At 43.4% G+C, this 25,110-nt stretch overlaps 1 protein-coding gene across 5 annotated transcripts in view; it reads right to left on the reverse strand.

The window, feature by feature from the left end:
* The window catches only part of cnc (NFE2 like bZIP transcription factor cap-n-collar), a 721,520-nt gene that overhangs the window by 684,240 nt on the left and 12,170 nt on the right, over positions 1-25,110 (reverse strand). The window contains exons 1-2 of one of the 5 annotated variants that reach the window (XM_071674582.1): positions 22,682-22,814; positions 22,295-22,498 (exon numbers count right to left, since the gene is read on the reverse strand). In XM_071674582.1, the coding sequence (XP_071530683.1) occupies positions 22,295-22,483 (189 nt within the window). In that variant the 5' untranslated portion in view covers positions 22,484-22,498; positions 22,682-22,814. Of the gene's footprint in view, positions 1-6,912; positions 7,053-22,294; positions 22,499-22,681; positions 22,815-25,110 lie in introns of those variants that run through there. The other 4 variants (XM_071674581.1, XM_071674579.1, XM_071674577.1 and 1 more) reach the window with 4 other exon arrangements.

Here is a 25,110-nt window from a genome sequence, read left to right on the forward strand (position 1 = left end):
TAATTAACTCATGAAGCATGATGGTACGGCTCATCGTGCTCAAGTTTTGGTACCGTCGCGCTCAAGCGTTTACGCGGTGGAAAGCGTGTAGAAACGTGGCTTTACACTAGTAGCTCCCTGGCAGACACCATGGACGCTGCTCATATCCTATCACTAGCTTAAAGTGCACATCGCTAGTGTGTGATAACACAGTATTATCATGCACGTTCAATATAAAGGTAATGGGGTTTAAGGAAATGAAGAGGTAACTCGTCCATGTCTTAGGAGTGGAGTTTCTTATGTGAGTGCATTTCTATTGGAATGAGTTTATGATTGGGATGGAAAGGCGTACACACTTATCCAAACTGGACGATTGTACACTGCTCATACCGTCGCTTCTTTTCTACCTCAAATGTTTCACTGGCAAGAGAAGTGGAAATATTGTCCATTATCTGCTGCTCACACACGTAGAAAAAAAAAAATTGAATAAACACACGTTTAACGAAGAGTGACTTCAAACTCTATGAATTATTTCTTAATGATATTTCAGTTTGATTACAGTCAAAAGTAACGACATAACGTTCAAAAGTTAAACATCTTCACTTCCTGTAACGACTGTATCCAAGACCCTACAGAAAAAGTATTATTTGTCACATCTGGTAAGCAAAAGATTCCAAAAGAGGGGCGCAAGCAGTGTAACAGCAGCTGGACAACAATCAGTCTTACCTCTATGCTACGGGCATAAAGGAAGAACGTGTTTTACGCCCATCAGTCTTAAAGGAAAAAAATAAAGTCGAGAGTGCGTGCAATACAGTAATTTCGACTAGAAGACATTTGAGATTACATTTCCTTTCCTACCTATGTAATTGGTTCGTTAACAAGATGGAAAGTTCTCCTAGATCATACACCAGCTCCACTAATCATAAAATTACTGTAATCACAAGACGATGATTATTAAACCTTCTGATACCGTTAGAACAACGCAGGCTCCTACCTCTTCCCATACATGATGACCCAAAACCAATAACATTATTTTCACTACACGAGTAAGATACGTTAATATCCAAACTTCCCTCGCGTCTTAAACAATCGACAAATCTACGCTCTAGCGATGTCAAACATCTTGAGATACTGTATCACATCCAATATTTTTTTTTCTCAAAGACAAGAAAATCCCTTAAGATTAATTCTGATCCCAGAGGCTTTGTAAGAAAGGAAAACTTGGGAACTAAAAAGTAGAAAAAAAAAAAGAATTACTGAAAATGCAATGGGTCCAAAAGGCTTTTAATATCCTGCTCTATAAAAAGTCCTTCCTTTTAACAACCCACTGGAGTGGATTCGAGTTGAAGGCGATGTTTCGTGTCCTTAAGGACCTATCAATATTTTTCTTTCTGGCAAACTTGCTTCTTTTCTTACTTCACATCGTTTTTTTTTTCCTTATAAAAGTCTCCACAATCCAATGAGGAGAGGGCCATGAGAAAGGTTATCTTGACACGATTCTCTGGACCAGAATCACGACAAGGTAATCCGACCATCTGCGAATGCAATTATAGCGTAATTTTTTATTCATGATAAATGGCGTCCAAGCTAGAACGCAGCCAACGTGCATGCATGGCTTAAATCCTCAGCCGAAAACATGCGGACGGTCAAGGGTAACACTGAAAAAATTCTCCTGAATTCGTAGTAAGGAGGCACAAGGGCGAGGGAGGGGGAGGTGTGTGGGATTGCCAAGAACGCGACACTCATATGCCTCTGGTAATCAACTCGATCTCCTCTTGGTCTTTCTTATCCTTAAATCCGCTGTAATAAAGATGCTGACGAACAAAGGTTCTTTAAGTGCGAGAGGTAAAAATCTTTTTTCGATACACACTGAAATGACCGTATATAAAGACTTATCGACATCTCTCCTTACACCAGACAATACAGAAACATCTATTTTTCTTTTCTTTAAGAAGATAAAGTTTCTGCTGAGAGAGACTGTAAAAAGCAATATCTAACTGCCACCTGTCATTTATACATTGTACAGTATATCATTATACAAAATAATACCAACAAATACCGTATGTAATCATATCGACAAATGAGACCTACTTACTAAGCAGCCCTGATATAATAACCCCTTAAGCATAATACGATGACTGAGCACAACAGTACGACCCTTAAGCACGACCCTTGAGTATCACCGTCTGGCCTTTCGACCTGCCCATTGAAGGGTTCGACCGAAGGCCAAGTCATCCTATCCAAGAATCGTTCCGTCGGACGCACACGCCCGGGGTCATGCCGTTTGTGCTCAGAAGGACGTACTGTCGTGCTCAGGGGGTTAAGGACGACTGCCTCACGCAGAGAGTGAGGAGCGAATTTTTCTGAGCCATGATGTGAAAATCCGCCTCAGGTCTTACTCCCGGAGCTACGAAGAGTTCTACCCGCTGGTATAGTTTAAACATCAAAACAACTAAAAACAATACCCATAAAAAAAGGACAAAAGCACGCTTCTTCTCCAGGGTTAGAAAAAAAAGAAAAAATTTCCTTTAATGGCAAGACTCATTTGAAGAAGAGATGCTGGCCAGGTATCATTCTTAACAACCCACATATGCACACAAGATATCGAAGATGAAATTCTACTGGAAGTAAGTTACAGACCCATACAGTTCTTACCTACGGTAAAAAAAAAAAAAAAAAATTCTTTATAACATCTACAGAGCACATACTTTTCTGGCTAAGTTTACGTATGGGGATTTGAGCAAATTACACAACGTAGACACAGTACTGGTGCTGGGATAGCCAAGAGTGCTGGCAAAGCCAATCCATGTGGTATCCTGACCTGTAAGATTATCACTTCTTCGAAAGTAGATGGATCATGCAACAGTAAGGAAGAAAAAATATAACCTACGACAAATATAAAATCACAAGCTTTACACAGGCGTTCGTTCACGATAAAGACACACACACACACACACACACACACACACACACACAACCACACCCACATACACACACACACACACACATCCTCGCAACTCAGTAAGGCGAAATTACTGCGAACATTATCATGTCCGAAGGTTTAGAACGGGAAATGTGACACCATTCTACTCCGCATTGGAATGCCTACGTTACTGTCATCAACGCCACTTCAGACAATTTACTTCTACATTCCTCTCACAATCATTTCACTTCAGTTTTCACGGTAACAGCGGATGATGATTCAACGTGCCGGCATGCAATCATATCTGACGTTATATGACGTTGGACCATTACCGAAGCTTATGCTATATTTACACAGCAGTTTGACTCCGGCTTGATGCTTAAAGTGGATAGAATCCTAGTCAACCTGGAACCTGACCACTTTCAGTAAGGTGCTGTCATTATACCACAGGGTTTTAGACCTAACCAGTACATTTATGAGTTTTATGTTTCTCATACTCTAATGCACACTGTTCTAGTGTGAGTCGACAGCCCCCCCGTCTACGCACTACATACTTCGCGTTATCAACATTTTTCGTAAAAGCGAAATTGCCAGTGGCGCCTGCAGCATCGCCTCAATCTAGCAGTGACAACTTGTAGTCTACTGATCTCGCGACTACTTTCTCCGTACATATGTTTTATCTGCTACGTATAATTATGATAGGGGATAGACCTGCCACAGCCTACTGGCAATCTTCCACGATGAAAATGTAAAAATAAATAACCTGTGCGCCTTCCGTCTGAGAATGCATGCCCCGAGCTTGGAAACAGTCGCAGGTGTTAGCATATCTCCTTCAAGCCTCGGATACATCGCTAGACATTCCATCGCCTAATATCTTCAGTCAGGATTTGAAAACGCTGGAGAGTGTGTGTGTGTGTGTGTGTGTGTGTGTGTGTGTGTGTGTGTGTACGCACACAATGAGCGTAGGGAACAGACGCGCGACCAACGATCGCAATATCCCACCACTTGGCGGAAAGCGGGGCTGAGGAAAAAAAAAAAATCCCAAAAAACATATCCCAAGCTGGATTAGCTTGATAAACTATCATCACCTCTTCTATCTAGGGATATGTGTATGAGAGAGAGAGAGAGAGAGAGAGAGAGAGAGAGAGAGAGAGAGAGAGAGAGAGAGAGAGAGAGAGAGAGACCCACCCACCTCGGAGGCAAACTAAATGCGGTTCAGGAATTGTCTAACCGCTATTTCTACCAGCCCTTGAAGCAGCTTCTCATGTCACTCGGCCATCCCATTCTGCCTGGCTGGCCAGGCAAGGAATATTATACGAGTCCCGCCTGACGTTAGATCATAATGGGATCTTTAACGTTATGAGTTCCCGCAGATTCCTCGCAAAGAACCGAGAAGCAGACACCGTTTAAACGTTTCGAACACACACACAAACACACACACACACACACAAACAAACACACAACACACATACATACACACCTCACTCAGCCACCATAAACAAACAAATCGGACAGATACACTGGCAGTCCTGCTATAGCGGAATGTTGCAACACAGTGCGGCACTTACTGAGCCAAACATCGTCCCAGCGTTTGGCCAATATAAGCAAATGTTTTCAACGCACGGTGTAACCACATAAATAATTCGTCTTACCATAATAACCACATTATTGATGGATGTAGTTATTTATACATCACATTTCCACCTACTAAGCTTTCACCGGAGTGGGTGGCATCAGAGCGGCGTGCGTTGCGGTGGGGGTCGAGGAGGAGTAGCCCCAGACACTCCCTCCTGCCCCTCCAGGTGTTGACTCCCTCCCACCACATCAGTGCTCTTTACTGCCCCAGTGGGTTTTTACCTTAATAACTGATGGGCTACAGTGTTAAGCTCAGCCCTGGAGTATGTGTGACCAGTGTCCGTTAATGGACGAGGTTCGGGAGCGGTGGGTGAGGCAGCAGGTGCTGGAGGGGAGGGGGAGGTGGGGTGTTAAAGGACGTGTTTCGGGGTCAGGTGACCAACACGAGGGAGGCTGGAACCACCACCGATGGGGCAACGACCCCAATTCTTTTTTTTTTTTGTCACACCTGGCGAACTTATCCTTACAACACACATGGTACAAATAGTCAGATTTACAAGTGAATGAAAATACGTAATTTGTAGCTATTAGTTAGTGACATCTGATGACCTTAAAATGTCAAGTCTTTATGAGCTACCACCTAATCGACAGATGTCTATCCTGACAGATCAACCGCCAACCAAAAATGGCAAGAGCGATCTTGCACACTGAACCCTGTCAGTCTCGCAGGGGGAAGAAATTCAAGATCTCATTCACGTTACGCTTTACAAACAGATGCAAGACCCAGTTCTGCAGCAGGGAGGGAGACGGGCGTTGGTGTGTAGCATGAGCTGGCAAGAGTACACCAACCCCTACAGCAGCAACACGACCTCAGCTGAAGGCCGGCAGTAGCCGGGACGCCATCCGTTACCAAATCCCTGCCAGGCTACTCTCCTCCGATGGCCTTACTGATGCTACCAAATAAGTCCCGGGTCATACCGCCGCAGCTCCCCGAACGTTCCCACCACACTCACCCCAGTGACAGTCGCTGGCATTATGAGGCGCACGTGGACACGTGACCTGCGGGTAACACAACAACAGCTGTCACAACTAAATCTGTGACCTGAATCAATGACGAGATGGCTCTGCCTGTGGAGAAGCTCACACACCTTATAATACTCGCTGGTAACCTGTCATAACTATTCACTTGAACTGTCACGATGTGTCCTACCCACCACCTTAACTGTCATAAACAATATCATCCACCTCCCTAACTGTCATAAACAATATCACCCACCTCCCTAACTGTCATAAACAATATCCCCCACCTCCCTAACTGTCATAAACAATATCCCCCACCTCCCTAACTGTCATAAACAATATCACCCACTTCCCTAACTGTCATAAACAATATCACCCACTTCCCTAACTGTCATAAACAATATCACCCACTTCCCTAACTGTCATAAACAATATCACCCACTTCTCTAACTGTCATAAACAATATCACCCACTTCCCTAACTGTCATAAACAATATCACCCACCTCCCTAACTGTCATAAGCTGTCCAACTCACCTCCCTGTCTCGCATGAGCTGTCCCACTCACCTCCCTGCCTCACATAAGCTGTCCCATTCACCTCCATGCCTCGCGTGAGCTGTCCCATTCACATCCCTGCCTCTCTTGAGCTGTCCCACTCACCTCCCTGCCTCTCTTGAACTGTCCTACTCACCTCCCTACCCATCTAAAGCCGTCCCACCCACTTGCCCCACCTGTCACGGCCTGTCCAACCCACCTTATCTGTCAATAGCTGTCCTACCCATTTCCCTAACAGCCACAAGCTGCCCTACCCACCCCTTTGTCATGGCCTGTTCCACCCACCTCCCTTACCAGTCATAAGTTGTCCCACCCACCATCCTACCTGCCAAAAGTTGTCCCACCCACCTCCCTTCCTGTCATGGACTGTCCCACTCACCTATCCCGAACTTTATAATACTTCTTCCTCTACCGACCACGACAGCTTACCCTAAGTCGCCCACGCGGCTGAGAACAGCAGCTGATGACGAGCAAAACCTCCACGCAACACAAGGACGAGTAACACTGGACTCATGTGAAGAAACGTCACAAAAGCTCCAGTTCCTCCACTCCTGCCTGGTTCCGTTATCACACAACAACACGGACAACACCGCGAACTCCCGCCATCCTAACCTACACCAGTTCAGGCAGCAGGGCGGGGAAATAAACAAATCTCTGGCATATCACGAAGACCAACGTGTTGCCAAGCAATGAACGCACACCTCACACAGAACAAAAAGCGGTGTATTTCGAACCGCTTACTCACAACAATAATACATTCACGGCCACTATCATCATTCTTAACGGTTGTGTATATCTGCAACGAATCACAAATCTGTTCCTTAGAGGTTGACGTCGAAAACAGAGGAAGAAGGTGCTTACAGGGCACAGTTATCTGTACGAATTCACAGATTCACCACCACCAGATCTCGCAGGTGAGAGTTTACAAGGTGAGGGCGTGGGTAAGACTGGGCGCCCATCCAGTGACACCTGCAGAGAGTGGAGGAGGCGTATGAGTCACAGGTCCGCACCCCACATACTGACCCGCCTCCTGCTGCCCCTGCAACCTCAACTCCTCACCACCACCACCAACACCACCATGGTGCTGGGGGGTAGTATGTCCCACACCTCCACCACCAACCAGCGGGTGGCTTTACGATATATATATATATATATATATATATATATATATATATATATATATATATATATATATATATATATATATATATATCACACTGGAGTGGGTAATAGTGCCTACGGAGTGCGGCTACGAACAGCCAAACAGAAAAGCAAAAGCATGAGTTATAAACAGAGGCGTTGGGAAAGACCGGAGCCCCACAAGTGAAACGATGGCGAACGAACGTACGTACGTAAAGATGAACGTATGTGTATGTATGTGCGGCTGTACGTACATATGTATGTCTTGGGTAAGAAGTGCCTTCGACGTCATCACAGCCACCATCATCGCCCTCCTGCTACAGGAGGGTAGTGATAAAGCCAAGCATCCATACTTGGGTGAGGAGAGAGAGAGAGCGCAACTCAACTGACATGAAAGCTACCGTACCTAACTGGGAGGGGACGGAGGACAAATGTCACAAGACCCTCCTCAAGCTGGCCGAGGGTGACAACAGGGGTCACTCTCGGCTCAGTGCTGGGGACAACATCCTTCTGATCTGCTTACATGATCTGGCCAAACGAGGTGGATTCATCCCCGAGCAAGTTTGCTGATGATGCTGGAACTAAGAAGTGCTATGTAAGAGAGACTGCGAAAGTACTGTCAAGAGACCTGAACAAGATGTAAATGATGATCGATAAAAAATGACAAAAGAAGTCTACCCCTGAACAACGCAACTATGATGTTTTGGAGTATGGAGTATAAACAGACCAGATGGGGAAATGATTTACAGGAGTCGTAACATCAAAGAAACCGAGGAGCTGCTGACATCACCCCGAACTCGACAACGAACCAGCAGGTGAGAAAGATCGTGAGGCAGGCAAACACTCTATTTTGGTCATACTTAAGACTTACCTTCGAGTTCATGGACCGCGAGATGTATGGGGGGTCATACGTAACGCACACTCGCATGAAGCAGGAAATTGACGTGAGTCTGATCGAACCCTCTTGAAAAGTCAAGCGTAAGTGCCAAAAAAATAAAGTCAACCGCAGGAAAACAACAAGAATTATACGAGACCAGAGTGGACTGAACTGGGAAGAGAGGAAGGAAGCCCTCGACCTGACCTCACTGGAAGAACGAAGAACAAGTGGAATGATCCTTTACATACAAATTTCTAAGAGGGAATGACTAAAGAAAAAAAAAAGTCCAGAACAGGACACAACTGTAAATTAATTATGAGGAGTTCACGGAGGAAGTGAGGAAACATATCTTAAGCAACAGAGTTGTGTACATAAGAAAAAAAAAGCTAAGCTAAGAGGATGTAAATATAAATACCACTGGAAAATGACAAAACTATATGACAAAAACGGGGAGGAGGGGTTAAGAAGCGGGGTCCTGACAAGAGTAAAGTTCCCTCCCAGTATGCATAAACAGGTCATGGGTACTGAATCATCAGACCCACCACCACAACGACTGGCAGCACGTACTTCCCTATCATTCCTACCACCTCCACAGCTGCACCACTGCTATCACCGCACACTGCCTTCATCCTCATCACTACTATCACCACAAAGAATGCCATCATCATCACTACCATCACCACACACACACTGCCATCGACATCACCACAGTTGGGGGAGTCATACACACCATGAGAAGCGCACACAAGTGCTGGCAACAAGTGCTAATGGTATTATTAATCTAATTCGACACTGTTGACGCAACTGGGGAAACACGGGCAACACAACAGATGCCTGTACACAACATACGCTTGCGAGTAAACGAAAGATTTTAGTTGATCCAGTTCACTCATTCACACACACATGGCTGGTGTGTGTGTGTGTGTGTGTGTGTGTGTGTGTGTGTGTGTGTGTGTGTTTAGTTACATATCTGTAATTACCTACTTGACTGTAAGGGGATAGACTTCTACACTTATGGGAGCCCTTCTCTTGTGTGTGTGTCGTGTGTGTGTGTGTGTGTGTGTCGTGTGTGTGTGTGTGTGTGTGTGTGTGTGTGTGTGTGTGTGTGTGTGTGTGTGTGTGTGTGTGTGTGTGTGTTGCGAACCTCACCAAAATGAACCACTAAAAAGAATAAATTCCATTAGTCTTTAATCAGTTCATGTGAGAGAAAAAAAAAATTTCTCTGGTAATTCGTCTGTCTCCTCAATCACATGACGAGGAGAGTTCACATCCCGTCCCTCCTCTTCTTTAACCCAGTGTGTCGAACACGTAGCGGTAATTCGTATCATTGTTAACCTTACCTAAGTGAATTGTGAAGTGAAATCCTCAATTTTCTCTTCACAAAACATTCTTCAATTTTCTTTTTATAAAAAATAAAGAACGTGATATGGTTTGTCTTCATATCTACCCGTCAACTCGTCCACTAATACTAACTTCAACAGAGTGGATCCCTTTGAGCACGACGGTACGATCCCTGGGGAAGACAAAGACAGCAAGACCCCTTGTAACACGACGGTGCGATCCTTGATAACGAAGGGACACCATCCTTGATATTGAGGGTGCGACCCTTGAGTATGACGGTGCGACCCTTGAACACAACGGTGCGACCCTAGGGTATTATGATGAGCCGGTCCTTAATGGCCAGGATATATCACGCGAGGGCGGTGTACCATCGCGCTAATGGGCCGCAACGTCGTGCTTAATTATGGGTCGACACATTGCTACATTATCAAATAACATCAAATTAATAAAAATCATATATATATATATATATATATATATATATATATATATATATATATATATTCTTTTCTTTCTTTCAAACTATTCGCCATTTCCCGCATTAGCGAGGTAGCGTTAAGAACAGAGGACTGGGCCTTTGAGGGAATACCCTCACCTGGCCCAATTCTCTGTTCCTTCTTTTGGAAAATTAAAAAAAACGAGAGGGGAGGATTTCCAGCCCCCCGCTCCCTCCCCTTTTAGTCGCCTTCTACGACACGCAGGGAATACGTGGGAAGTATTCTTTCTCCCCTATCCCCTATATATATATATATATACACAAAAGGCAGCGAACATGGGTAACGTGAGAGCGAATCTCACGGAACAGGATAGTGGAACAGGTGTACCCCACATCCACCGCCTGGTTTAATAACAACCTCCACAAAACAGATTGGTGGTGATGATACACCTGTACCTACCACACAGGACGGCGGGACAGCTGTGCCACCCTCATCTCCCCTCCCCGGGCAGCAGGTAGCCTCCACTCCCTCGCCTTGGCCAATGCTATGTAGCCTAGTGGCAAACGCGATAATAAAAGACGAGAGTAAACCGGTGATATTCCTTTGCCCTACGCCACAAGTGTCGACACCAGCATAGAGGTACTGTCAAAGTGACCTTCGCAATGCATCGTCCACCACCCAACATTTAGACATATTTGGTACGATAATGAAATAACCATTTGATACTAGTGACGAGCCTGGGTGTCCACACGTACGTAGATCAAGCTGAACGGAATACGTTTCGTAAGGCGCCATTAATTAACTCCCCCGTTTCATCCCTCGTAAGGTGCAACAGTCACGGATCCGGTGTATATATCGAGACGCCAACATTAAGACACTGACACTAAGCCGAGCGAACGCGATCCCCTCCTCTCACACAGGGAGTCAGGCAGAGGCCTAGCCAACATACATTTCACCGCCGGGCAGCCTAGCAGCGCCGACACAGCCGAACCAGAAGGACACTGACAATCAATTAATCACCACCAGGGGGTCCAGCCCCTCGGGGGGCGCTCGGTATCCGTAACTACCCCTATGATATATGAGACGTCACTGACATGCCTGATGTCACAAACATCACGTTAACCTCACTCCCTACCTCCATTCACGGTAACGCAAAAGTGTTTGACTAACACGGCCAACATAAGTGTCATGGCTCGAGTACTGGTGATAAGGGGGAAGACGCAAGAGCCGGGCAACAAGACATAGACATAAGGCGTAATCAATCACCCTCTGAGGACACGACCTCTTCTAAACAGACTTGAGTAGAAAATACCAGTTCATCAGAGTGCCGGAGTGACTCACATTTTTTGAGGTCAGAGACAAGATTTTTCTGGTCAGCTAGTCACACTTTTCGTAATCAGCGTTCTGAGGAGTGTCATTACAGAGGGAATGATCCACTACCAGCGGTAAGATCCACCAGGCAGTGTGGTGGAGTTTGTGGTGGGCGGGGCTGGGACACTGTTCGATCAGCCCCTACCGCCACACCATCGCTGCCACCATTGCCACGTCGTCGCTCTGCTCGCCGGCAGAAGGACTACTACAGTCCCTTCCCACACACTACTGTCCCTACACCCAAACTACTGTCGCCTAAACCTTATATACTGCCCTTACACCCTAAATGCTGTCCCTAGACTAACTTCGGTCCCTACACCCAACCTCCAACCTTAACACCACATCACGACTTTTCCACCCTGAACACCAGACATACACCAAAACCACCTCGTGTGTGACCACACCACCACATCCACGCCCATATCATCAGCCTCACACTGGTCCTACCACTCCTAAACCCATACATCCAACCCCTCCGCCCATACTTGCACTCATACACCTAAATCATCAACCTTTATACATCCAGACACCCTTTATATTATTAGTACATCAAAACCATCATTCCTAAGAGCATAACAATTACCAAACACCTATATAACAACTTCTACACCTATCACACACACACACACACACACACACACACACACACGAAAAGGGTTGATGAATGGAGAGGACTGAGCGAGGATGTGGTAAATGTGGACAGCACACACTAATGTAAAAGGCAGTACAAGAGTACAGAAAATTCAAGAGATGTAGCCTCACGAGTACTAAAAAAAAGAAAAAAAATCCCAGTGCTGAACGAAGAGATAATTACACTGCACTTGAGGGAAGATCAACTTGTTGGATAGTCACCAGCGACGTGCCGCAAGGCTTTAGTACCGGGGTCACTGGTAATCTTGACGTATGTAAATGACCTCACCTGAACCTATATCCGTATGACGCCAAGGTCAGCATGAGAGAAAGAATGACCATGATTATATCAGCTTAAGAGAGATACTTGGACAAACTGTTAAGTTCTTTTGATGAATTGATGATGTAACTGACTACATGCAAGTTAATGCAGATGAGGCAAAGTGAAATAAGAACCCCCAGTTCGATTACTGTCAGTCGAAAAAATAAACTATCTGAATCTCTGCTGACCATCAGGAGAATGCTAACCCCAAGTAAACTGTCTGCTGGAATATTTCAGAATCACATTCAAGTATACCTAGTAAATCCCTGAAGTATTCGGGGGTCTTCAACCCCACAGCCCGGGCTGGGCCCATGCTGCTGGACTGGGTTGTTGGTTGTGCATGGATAGGCTATAATGTTTTGCATGCTATTCAAAGCATATATCAGAGTAAGATGGTATTTACCATAATCAAGAAAACCTGAGCTGAAACGAGAGCAAGAATCTGTCCAACAAGCAGGAGAGAAGAGAGGTGGATGACCTGATCGTAGCCTTCAAGTTTCTAAATCAGCTAGAAGACGTAGACAGTCAACAGATATCTATATGTACTACAACAGTAACTAGAGACCATGACAAGAAGATAAACATGAAGATTACTAAAAAAGAACGTAAAGAAGTACACTCTCGGAGTAGTGGATGGTTGGAACAGACTTAACAAGGAAACTGCGAATGCTGCAAGTATATAAATGTTTAAAGGACTACATGATATAGCGAGTTCAAGCGATGGAACCCCACGGACGTGGGACCCTCCCCTCGCAGCTACTGTAGCTGAAGTACAAATTGATAATTACGAATACACATTCAATGACAGATATATAATGCAACCCTACGACTCATAGAGATTCTAGGCTGTGCTGTAAGCTGGAGCAGGTTAAGATGGGGGCTTCGAGCCGACATAACTCTCGATGACGTACTCTTTTTCTACCGATGATGATATATATCTAGACTCGATGAGGCGACTCTTCGCTCGTGGTGTTACCACTTAAAAGCCATATATATATATATATATATATATATATATATATATATATATATATATATATATATATATATACAACCTTATAATTCAACTTTCCACTATCGCACTGGAGATCTGGCAAGGCTGTACGTACGGGCCCCCGGCATGACTAGCGTGTACCCGGACATGATGGAGGTGCCCCAGGGAAACCTGCCTGGTGACGATAAGAAGACGACCTTCAGGGGCTCCTTAATGTTCCATCCATTGAGGCGGGGGCGGCCAGGCCTCCTTGTATTATTGATGACTAGGGAGTGGTGGTGCGGCGAGGGGCAAGCTGACACCGCCGCTCTATCCTTCTCTTTACTTTTAGCCGCTTCATTCCCCTCTTACACGCTAACCACGGGATACTGGGAGGAATTCATTGCATGAACTGTACAAACTCTCTCTCTCTCTCTCTCTCTCTCTCTCTCTCTCTCTCTCTCTCTCTCTCTCTCTCTCTCTCTCTCCTCCCATGTTGTCACGCACTACCAGGGGCGGCGCGCCGGTTGCTGAGTACCTGGTGTTGGGCCGCCGTCGCGCCGTCCCCGCCCTCCTCCCCCCAGGAGGGGAAGGAGCCCCCTCATTGCTGTAGGTCGGGAACATGTGGCTCCCACGACCAAGCTACGCACCCACCCAACTAGGCTTTAATGACGACGTTCTCTGTGAGAAACAGTAATCCATATATATATATATATATATATGTATGTATCTTTATTTATTTATATATAAATATATATATATATATATATATATATATATATATATATATATATATATATATATATATATGAACACAAACGTATCCAGCGAATGTATAAAAGGTGAACACTAAGCTTTAACGCGTCAACTGAGAACTATGAGGAACGGATGTGCGTAAGTCCGGAGTCTAACACACGGTCCCCAAGGATCCTCACGCACTGAGAGGCTCTAGGCATCTACCGATGTATACAGTGAACAAAGCTTAGCTTACCCACTTTCCTTCCTACACCACTAAAGAACAGCATTTGCCACACACACACACACACACACACACACACACACACACACACACACATTCTGCTGGGGTATTGCACAAAAAAAAAATCGTATTCATCAAAATACAAACACCAATAAAACCTCAAACAATACAGCTGTACACTATACACACCACATATCGCGTGCACCTTCATGTTTCCACTCCTAACTTCCAAACAGAAAAATGAGAAGCTCCGACAGAGCCAGGGAGGTGAGGACAAGTCGGCAATGCATGGTTGTGAGGCCCACCCGGATTTTGCACGACAGGCAGGGAAACCCTGATCACACGCACACACATATACACGGCAATCCCTTGAAACACGACGTCGGTGCGACCTCAGAACACTAAGGCACGATGCTTGAGCATGACGACCTTTGGTTACAATGGCCTGGCCTTTGACCTTTAAGGGCCACGTCAAAGGCCAGCCCATCATAACCAAGGGTCTACCATTATGCTCAAGGGTTGTAATCGTCATTAACTACTATCAGGTCATTGTGGTTCATCCTATCCCCTAAAACACTCTTAAGGATTCTACACCTGAACGGGCCGGCTTCCTACATTGATCGGAGGGTATTACCCAAGTAACGTAAATTTGTAGGTCGTAAATCATTTTCAAAATTCTGAGATTTTTTTTTTCAAAAAATTAGGAAAGGTGTGAGTTTCACTAGGACACCAGAGTGTACTTCCCTTTAAAACAAAATCACACGTGGCCTTTTCAAAATATTCTAAACATAGTAAAGACTTGGTTCTTTCAGTAGGAGGAAGAGTATTCCGCTTTAGAGATGAATCTACGCATCATCATGTAACTGTGAGGCCCATTAAAGTTAATAATATTCTCATCTAAAAAGTGATGATTAAAGAGTGATTATTTACACAAAATGTTTAGAATACTGTTGGTCAGAGCTAAAATTAAAAAAAAAAAGAGACTGTCTTACACCTTCATTATTCATGAAATATGAAGACAAAACTAACAAGAGACTTATGGAAGGAAAAAGCGAGTGAGTGTTACTGATCACGAAACCTAGTACGGCAGTACGAGTGAAGAAACATTACCCCTTAATGCCTATAATCTCTACAATCGATGCCTATTGCTACAATATGGATAAATTCTTTCGGTTATTTCATCAATAACTACTAATGAGCACAAAATAAAGGAGTTTTTTTCATTTGTAAAGTAAAAATAAATATCTAATTTGGATTTTTAGAAATTGTAAAATCTTCGTCTACAAACATTCCACTAGAAGACACCATCAGTATCCGCGTTGAGAAACTACTCGGCGATACAAACATAATTTATGGGTTTAGGGAATTGCCATCTTTATCACCTGGCGATTGTTTCTTTCTGTTCCATGGTTCTAACATTTAGGCAAACGGATGGTGTAATAATGGGTTCCCGCTAAGTTTATTAGCTAACGCATTTTTGTCACGAGTGCGCACCACATTTCAAACCATTGTTGGAAAGACGATTTGTAGACACTAAGTTTTCTTTATTCTTAAGTCTGCAGACGACAGTCCTTTATTCTTAAAACATTTGAACTCCTAGCACCACTGAATTTACCTTAGAAGTGTAGAATGAACCGCTCCTTTCTTGATATTGAAATAAATGTGTGAATTCCTTCGTAACGTCAGGATACAGGAAACCAACAACTATATACTGGTCTTTCCGAGAAATTCACTTATTCCATCCTTATCTATTGTAAACGCAACTCGGTGGTAAACTAAACCACACGAGTATTTCATATATGTTCTTATTATTCTAAATTTCACAATGAAGCAGAATCATTGAATTAAAAATACATAACGGTTTCTATTCGGTTTCATTAATGTGTATATTGGTAAGACACTAAGCAAATTACTGTATCCTTTCAATCCGGTTTAACTGGGAAGGGCGGTTACACGCTCCTTAGGAGCTGCAGCCGTCATTTATCTACTCCTGAGGAGTTGCAGCCATCATTTATATACGAATATAAGTTCAACAGCTGCAGTGCATTGGATATTGGCAATACAAAGACACATCCCAGGACATGCATCCGTGAACTCGATGGGCGATCAGTACGACCGAACTAGTTTCCAAACCCCACTCTCCGCCGCAGTTTGTAAACAAGCTCACAACAAGAACCATCCAGTGTTGGCAGATTGCTTCCCTTAGCTGACCAGTCGCTCTAGCGAGTGTGTTGTTTACACTGGAGTCTCACCCGCCTCTCAGGAATTAAAAGCAACAATAAGGTATCGACACAGTTATACTGTTTTCAGGTAAGCGTTATTTGATTTAGAGTGTAACCGTCCAGCCGTTATAAATGTCCGCCGGCCGTTTTAAATGTGATAACGTTAGGATATAAAACTGACTGTAGGATTTTAATTTTGACTGAAATACTGCCTCTGCTTAATTCATGTTTTAATGTATTTTAGATGAAGTAGGTTTGTTGGTAATTATCAGTTTTGCTCGGCTTTCCTTATTCTTACTCAACTATTCATTTCCCGTTGAGCTTCTATGATATATCTCTGAGTCTTTTGGGGGCTCCACTCCCCACAGCCCAGGCCAGGCCAAGGGTGCTGGATTAGGTCGTTAGTCGACCAAACTGTTGCAAGTACTCAGACCCTCATAGCCCCCACAGCCAGACTGGTTAGGTACACTTTGTAGGTACTTGTCCAGTGCACTCTTGAACTTCTCAACCGTACATCCTGTGTTATTTCTGATGACAGATGGCGAGGTGTTGATGTCTTGGGACCCGGATGTTTGTTATTCTCTCTTTTGGAGCAAATGGCACCCTTCGATTTCAGGGGTAACTTTTTTTTCTTTTTTAAAGTCTTCCATGACTGTCATGCCAGTAGGATGTTATTTCTGAATATAGATTACTGTATCATCAAAGTAACATTCTAGACTTTATCACACTTTATTCTGTGTTTAAAAACTCGTAATGCAGATACTCCATGCATGCTGTCGTTTCTTTACTAGCCCTGTGGAGGGTATATATAATTACCGAAACGTAAGCGGGATCGACTGCGGACTGACTGCCGCGACCTAGATTCGAACCTATCCATGGGCTTCACCCCATGCAGACTGTGAATCTCTCGCGGTCAGGACCACTAAGCGTTAAAACATATTACAGTCGTGCAATTACATCTCATAAAAAACTGGTATAGCTTTATATCATTAACCCCAACGTTCAGCAACCCATTAATGAATAAACGACAGCAAGCGGATCACACTTGAATAGGTCATCACCGACTGGGAATGTTTGCCCCCGCAAGCGTGAGATGCATGTCAAGTGAAACGGACATCAGGGTGACCTGCTTTAGATCGGATGCTGAAACGCACATTCATATACATAGAATATAAAGTTGCCATGAATGTACATAGGACATGGACGCCGAAGACGGCACATCGGATCAGACTTCATTGTGGCGAAATGAAAGTCACCTTAATCTAATAGGACAGTCTTACGTTATGAATTCCTTGCTTTAAGGTCTTAACTGTTTTTCTTGGTGTGTTTGAAGGGAAGATGTCGCTGGTTCATTTAGCGAGGCAAAGGCGGAAGTCTAGATCCACCATTGATCTTCCACTACCACACCCAACCTCCCAGGACCTGCCCCCACCCACCCGACTCCTGACCTCCCGCCCCATCCACCCGACTAACTGACCTTCCCCCCAACTACTGACTTCACCTCGATGTCCCAGCGTCATGCATAAGCAAGGTAGGGCATGATATGGGCAATAATGTCACCTCAATCCAGTAGTCCTAGCGGTTTACCTTTATAAAATATATATTCTGTGATAACGATATTTCTACCCTGAACTTTTGTTTACTAAATATACCAAACAGGTTGATATATTCAAAGGAACACTCTTGATTACACTTAATGAAAAGGCACAAACAAATTTTGGCATGAATCCACTCCAAGTCACTAAATACCTAGATGGGGCAGGATTACACAAACTTTTCATACAAACAGCAATAATTCATAGATTTTGGTGACAATTCTTTGACTTTTTCATTTACGACCAATTCCTACTTCCGGCTGAATTACGCTATTTAATATCCTAATATCCTAGTTGTTACTTTTGGACGGGTTGTGCATTGTAGCAGTAATATCCTTTTGGTTCTAACTTACGGAAGAGCTGTAGCAGTCATATCCTGGTGGTTACAACTTATGGACGAGCTGTCGGAGTAATATCATGTTGGTAGTAAATTACGGACGGGCTGTAACAGTTATATTCGGGTGGTTATAAGTTAAAGACGGTCTGTAGGAGTACTGGTAGTTACAATTCAAGGACAGACAGTAGCAGTACTATCCTAGTCTGTACAAACGGTTTGTAGAAGTAATAAAACAATAAGCACGTACGCAAAAATGACAGGAAACGATGAGTTAATTATAAAGAGCAAAACGGCAGCTTTGTCGGAGACGCACTGTGGTTGCAAACGACATTAATGCCGTCCATGAAAATACTATCTTAAATGAAATGGGAAATATGAAGTTTTCCCAGTTCTACCACGAAAATGTTCTAAGAAAGCTCGGGAAACTGGTGCATGAAACCAGGGAAATCCTTCCAGAGCTGAGATTCCCAGATGTAAACAGCCAACACACTGCCAAGTACCGGCATTCTATACGATCTGGAAGATAGCCTAGCCTTCTCTGCAGCTGGTATGGAAGACAGCGGCGGCTACCACAGCTGATATAACCACAAATATCTCAAGAGAAAGGAGAAAATGCAGATACGAAGTCAAGATGAAAGATAAACGCAGTTTGCTACACCAAAAACTTCAATTCTACCACACCCGACATCTCTAAGCCCGATAACACATTTAAAAATTCACGGTTTTAATCTATATTGGAAGATGGATTTCTCTTAGTGATGATAAACGTGACAGGCGTACCGTGAATCGACTTTAAACGCTGAGTTTCGGCGATTCAATTAGTGACGCAAATTTGGCAGCGGAGAACGATGCTATGACCCATAAGTACAGCAATACAACCTTTAGGTATGACAGCCTGGCCTTTGACCGGATCACAGATTCAAGCCATCATACCCAAGGGCCGTACTCACAGTTCCAGAAGAAGAGACGATGAATTGATGCACATTGTCACGTGTGACGTCATTACAGCATGACGCCCACACTAATGTTGGCCGGAAGCCACACAGGATAAAACCCCACACAGGAAGGCAGCGTCGGGTAGAAACCCCACACTGAAGGGCAACGTCAGGTAGAAACCCCACATAGGAAGGCAGCGTCAGGCAGACACCATAAAAAAAGGGAAACTGAAACCTTGCTTTAGTAAATACACTTCAACTACTCTTCAATTCGTCTTACGTTACGCCGTCCGTTCTACGACTGCAAAGAACTGTTATCTTTAATTCGTTTGCGACTTTGATTTCTACTTTTTTAATACGTGCACGCTTTTTCCTGCCTCTGCGAAGAGACAACTGAACAAAAAAATTGGGGCTAAGCTTCTTAATAATGTAAATGTATTGGAGGGAAAGATTTCTAGTCCCTGCTCCAGCCCCTCTTAGTCGCCATATACGGCACTCAATAGACAAGTGGGTAGCATTCTTTCTCCCATACTCCCAGGTTAAAAGAATATATCTCCTTTTCATAGCAACAAATATTTCCGGCCATCCATAACTGCGGTTTCCCAAGAGAGCAAATGCGACATGAAACCATATGAGTTTAAGGATGATACAGTCATGCGTCTATGACATTAACTGCAGTCAATCACACGAGTTTTACATACCATTGTGAAATCACAACAGTAAGAGTCTTAATCAAGATTGTACAACCATTGAGCACGAACGCACTAACCTTAAGCACGAACGTACTACCCTTGAGCGTGCCCTCTGACCTGATAGATAACAGTCAGGTAAGGGGCCTGACCCCTCATAACAAAGGATCGTATCGTGACGCTAAAATGTCTATGTTTCCAGTGCCGTGCGAACAAAGTACGTAAGAAAAAATAATGAAGTAATAAAACCCCTCATTACATAACTGACTTATCTATCAAATATTCCTGAATCAGCAGAATGGTCTTACATAATATTCACCAGTGTGACAACAACGGCACATGTGTAAGTTGCACCATATGGAGTTCTTGAGAGAGACTAAAAAGGAAGCATTCTACATCCACGTGAAAGGATCTCATCAGTGACAAACTATACCAAATCTACCTACAATGTCCGGTAATAAGGGACATGGTAACTGGACTCACTTTACCGCAACAGAGAGAGAGAGAGAGAGAGAGAGAGAGAGAGAGAGAGAGAGAGAGAGAGAGAGAGAGAGAGAGAGAGATCCTCTTTCGTATACTTAAGATCGTACCCGTCCTCTGGGTCGGTCATGGACAGTTTCGTCACATATCCCACTCGGTCGTGTTTGACAAACAACTCCAGCAGTGACTCATCGTCGCCACTGCTTTCCTCTGGTGTTCCGTAAAAGAAAAAAAAAAATCCTTACTAATACAACGGAACATACACTACCCTTCCCTTTCAATACAAAGGTTTTTGTGATGTTATTCTCTCTTACATAAACACAGCCATCAGTCATAAGTCCAACTTCACTTTTCTACCTTTGTCTAATAGTTTATCTTTAACTCTTATCACAAGAGCTGCAAAGTTTAACGTTACGTCACATAACAATACGTAGTTTATTTTCAATTCTCATCACAATGTATACAATGTTTATCACGAATTTTATCAAAACAAAATCATATTACTGGTTAAAAGTAAGGGGATATTTCATCCCATCCTGAACCACAGTCATAAATGAAACGTCAATATCAATCTTGATACAGGTAATAACCTGGTAGGTTATGCAGAATAGCTTGATGTAAGCATTCGAGTAAATTACATCCTAGGAACCTCTCTGCTATATGGGACTACACGTATTACACAACCCTTAACCCACACAGATTTTCTCATCTCTGTAAAATAATGAAGATTTGACGAGATAGCACCTCACCTGTTCAGTGTGACAGACTTGACATTCAATTTGCAAATTACAGCCATATATATATATATATATATATATATATATATATATATATATATATATATATATATATATATATATATATATGTCACTTCATCTTCGAGGCATCTCACTATGGTAGCTATAACACCTTGTGAATATTGTAAATATTCACGAATACCACCTTTAACATCTTAGGATTTCTCATCGGTATGGTGTTTATATGTTTGTAAGACACTACAATTCATGCAGCAATATTTCGTAACATCACGCAAGTGATAATACAACACCGAAAATACTTCAGGAGGAGCAAATACGTGTTCAAGACCAAAAAAAAATATTGCATAATACAATCACAGCTTCATCCTACACGGACCGAGCTACTGGTTCACTGTCATCTCCACCTTCTCGTATCTACACTCAGGGCCACGCTTTCGGATCAGTGAAATGGTGACAATAAACGAAACCAAGAAAGACTGAATAATACATCACAACATCCTGGTTTCCCGTCCAAGAGGTGCTGCTGTATCACAGAAAACGGAACCTCATGGTAAACACAAGCCAGCTGCTTCACAGCTGAGAAAGAATCATCTGGAATAACTAACATTTACACTAAAGGCCAGTCATTCGATTTGCATTACGTCATTTCACTGGTTGCTTTGCAACTGCTAAGATATTTAGCTTCTGACATATAGTCGGATGTTCACAATGAAGCGTTAACGAACAAAAACACTGCATGACAACCACCGGTCTTAACATTTCACTAATACACTATTTTCCGTCTACTTTCGGGCATTCTGAAACGTTTTCCTCAGACTTCGATAGTTCTGAGTTCCTGTCATACCACAAATTTCAGCATCTGCTTGCAGATTAACGTAGTACACTGCCAAATTTATAGATTATCCACACCACCTCCTTGTGAATCACCAAGGCTGAACGAAACACAACACACAACGCTAGCGCGGCCTATGGTTGGTCGGTCTTCGATGACGTTTATAAACTTGGTCTGTGATTGGCTTACATTATGTGACGTCATTATTCACACGTTGCGAGAGTATGGCGAGCTTTTAATTAAGCGCCTGACTTCATTTGTTTGTTATTTGCCCAAAATGTACCTAATTTGCAATAAATGAACCTTAAAAAGATGATGTACTTACCTCTACAGACTTTTTCTTCCTCTTGTTTTCACAGGAGGGGAGTGAAGTTTCGCTTGGCGTAATTTCAACAGTTTTCGTAGGATCTTTTATTAGCGTTTGGCTAAAGTCAATCTCAATTGGTTCACCGAACACTGTTGAAGGAGACATGCTCCTCATCATGGGAAGCTCTTCAATCACTGGTCCATCCATTTCACAGAACACGTTCTGGAAATCAAGAGCAAGATTAATTACCCACTAAAAATAAACTTCATGTACATGCAACGTCATGCTTAACTATCAGAAACCTTGAATAACACCCTAGAGCTTACAAAATAATATACATCTTACAAGGCACTTTACGACTAATTCACCGAGTTCATCACAGGCCAATATATCAAATGCACTAACCTGTACCAGCCTGGCAAATGTCAAAGCCTATCTCGGGCTAGGAATGTGCTATAAGCGAAAAAACTTTGACGTAGCGAAGAACAGCACTGTACAAGGGCTACCCCCAAACTCAACTCATCACAGTAGTAGCGCGGCCCCTCAATACGCATGACGTTCAAGGCCATATGATACTACGCCCACCTACGATCCCTACGATAGATACTGATATAAACATTCATAAATGTGTATATTTATAGACAGACTCACACCCTTTAACAAAACCGTAACAGAACAAAATGTTCCTATAGTTATGATGACATCTCTTAAGGTTGTTCCACGTCTCACAGAACTAATAGAAAGATCTATAAATCAACTTAAGAGCTATTGTTGTTCCTCCCCCGCCTCCCCTCTCTCAAAATTTTACAGGAATTCAAAGAAAAGTCTAATCTGTGTGGTGGCCATCCGTAGTGCAGATACTGCGAGATGCCCTCCGATTGCCGTGCTGGGAATTGATCATCAAGGCTGCCAACAGACCCACCGGCCAACGGGGCATTGATGATAAGTCCACAACCGATTGATATCGGCTTTTAAAATCTCCGTCGGAGAGTTTACGACTCACATGAACTACATTATACAGTTTACGGTACGGATAGATGTATTATGTATTCCAGTATTTTTCATTAGCGTGAAGAAAAATACACAATGTATAAAGTGCTAGAAAACTTGAATGTACTTGGCGTGTATACATATGCACTCGTATACACATACCCACACATACATAAAATTATATATATATATATATATATATATATATATATATATATATATATATATATATATATATATATATATATATATATATATATAAAGAGAAATGAGATGCTTTCACAAGAACAGGAAATGACTGCAAAGCATGGCTAATAAGGCTTTGGTCTAGAGGTCAACACCTCGCCCGCCCGGGCTAGGCGGAGACTTCAAGGTTCGAATCCTGAGCGAATTCGCGTGTGCTCAGGACCGAAGCATTGTGAGGCTACGCGACGGAAGACCAGCGGGAGTTTGCGGTGGGAGTCGGGTGGGGAAATTACTCTAACCGGAACAAAACTTAGGCTGCTCATGGAATTAAGCGAATGGTCGGTTACTCCTGGATCCGACTCGTTTCGCTGATGGTGTGAGTTCACTGCCATACTGACTGACGTATTTGGGTTTTGGAGTGATGATGCCCAGGACCGACCGTCTCACACCCTCCGTGTTATAGGGAGCAGCCGCCCCGGGGAAGTACCACTACCCATGCCTGACGTAGGAATCGTGTATGCATGCCCGGCACCGTCTGACACACTCTATGCATAGCGTCTTACCCGGCCGGACAAGTTGGGTGTTAAAAAAAAAGAAAAAAACGTCCGTTGTTCATAAAGGCACCCTCATCCGAGCGCAATTAGTCCGGATCTCATGTAAGAGCAGGCAGACAACATGTTCCTATTTTGAAGTGGCTTAAGTCATGCAGTAACCTAAAACTTAAAGATGCAACGGTATGCATAATCACGTTGCTAGTTTGTACACTAAATAATGCCACAATGATCTCTCTCTCTCTCTCTCTCTCTCTCTCTCTCTCTCTCTCTCTCTCTCTCTCTCTCTCTCTCTCTCTCTCTCTCTCTCTCTCATCAGATTGACCTCCCTCTCTAATATAGATGCTGAACGAACAAAACGAAGTTTTAGAATGAACGTATTCATAATTCGGTTGGTGGTGGCCGTGAAAGAAAACGCCCTCGTAGGGAAAAAGAAATAAATAATTGGCAACTTTTAAGACGTTGTGACTGCTTCATCATCCCGCCTGATGGTCTTGCATCAGGGAGTGGGGGAGGGAGAGAATGAGGGGTTGGGGCGAGGGGGGGGAGGAGAAGTTCCCTCCTTGGACTCGATTAGGTGATCAACTGATCACACTCTAAGTGTCTGCAGGTTCGCATCAATGAGTTGATCAAATGTAGAACACAGCTTGTTTGTGCAAGTTCATGGAGAACCTAACACAAGGGGGCGAACCAAACGACATAGAGGCTATGATAAGGAGCCCAGAGGTGGGAAGGCTCTAATTAACCCATCAACCGAAGGTCATGGTGAGTATCACATTTTTTCTTTTTTTTTTTTTTTACTCTAGAGACTCCATTCACAGACTGAAGTCCACATCAAGGACGAGCCTTAACTGAAATATAAAAAGGTTAATGAAAGGGGAAAAGAAGAGACGATGGAAAAGTATATACGAATTTTGGAGGGAATGAAAAACCTGATTTAGAAAAAAAAAATGCCATAGTTATTGGGAAAGACATGAGAGGGTAGAGAGTTCCAAAGCTTCGAAGTGTTGGGAAAGAAACAGTGATCAAAACGGCCCACCCTTGAGTTTCCAACGGCCACACATTCGTCATGTGTCGCAGCAGCTTGCTGAACATTGAGTGGTCTAG

Source organism: Panulirus ornatus, chromosome 20 (assembly GCF_036320965.1).
Source record: "Panulirus ornatus isolate Po-2019 chromosome 20, ASM3632096v1, whole genome shotgun sequence".
NCBI classification, from domain to species: Eukaryota; Metazoa; Arthropoda; class Malacostraca; order Decapoda; family Palinuridae; genus Panulirus; species Panulirus ornatus.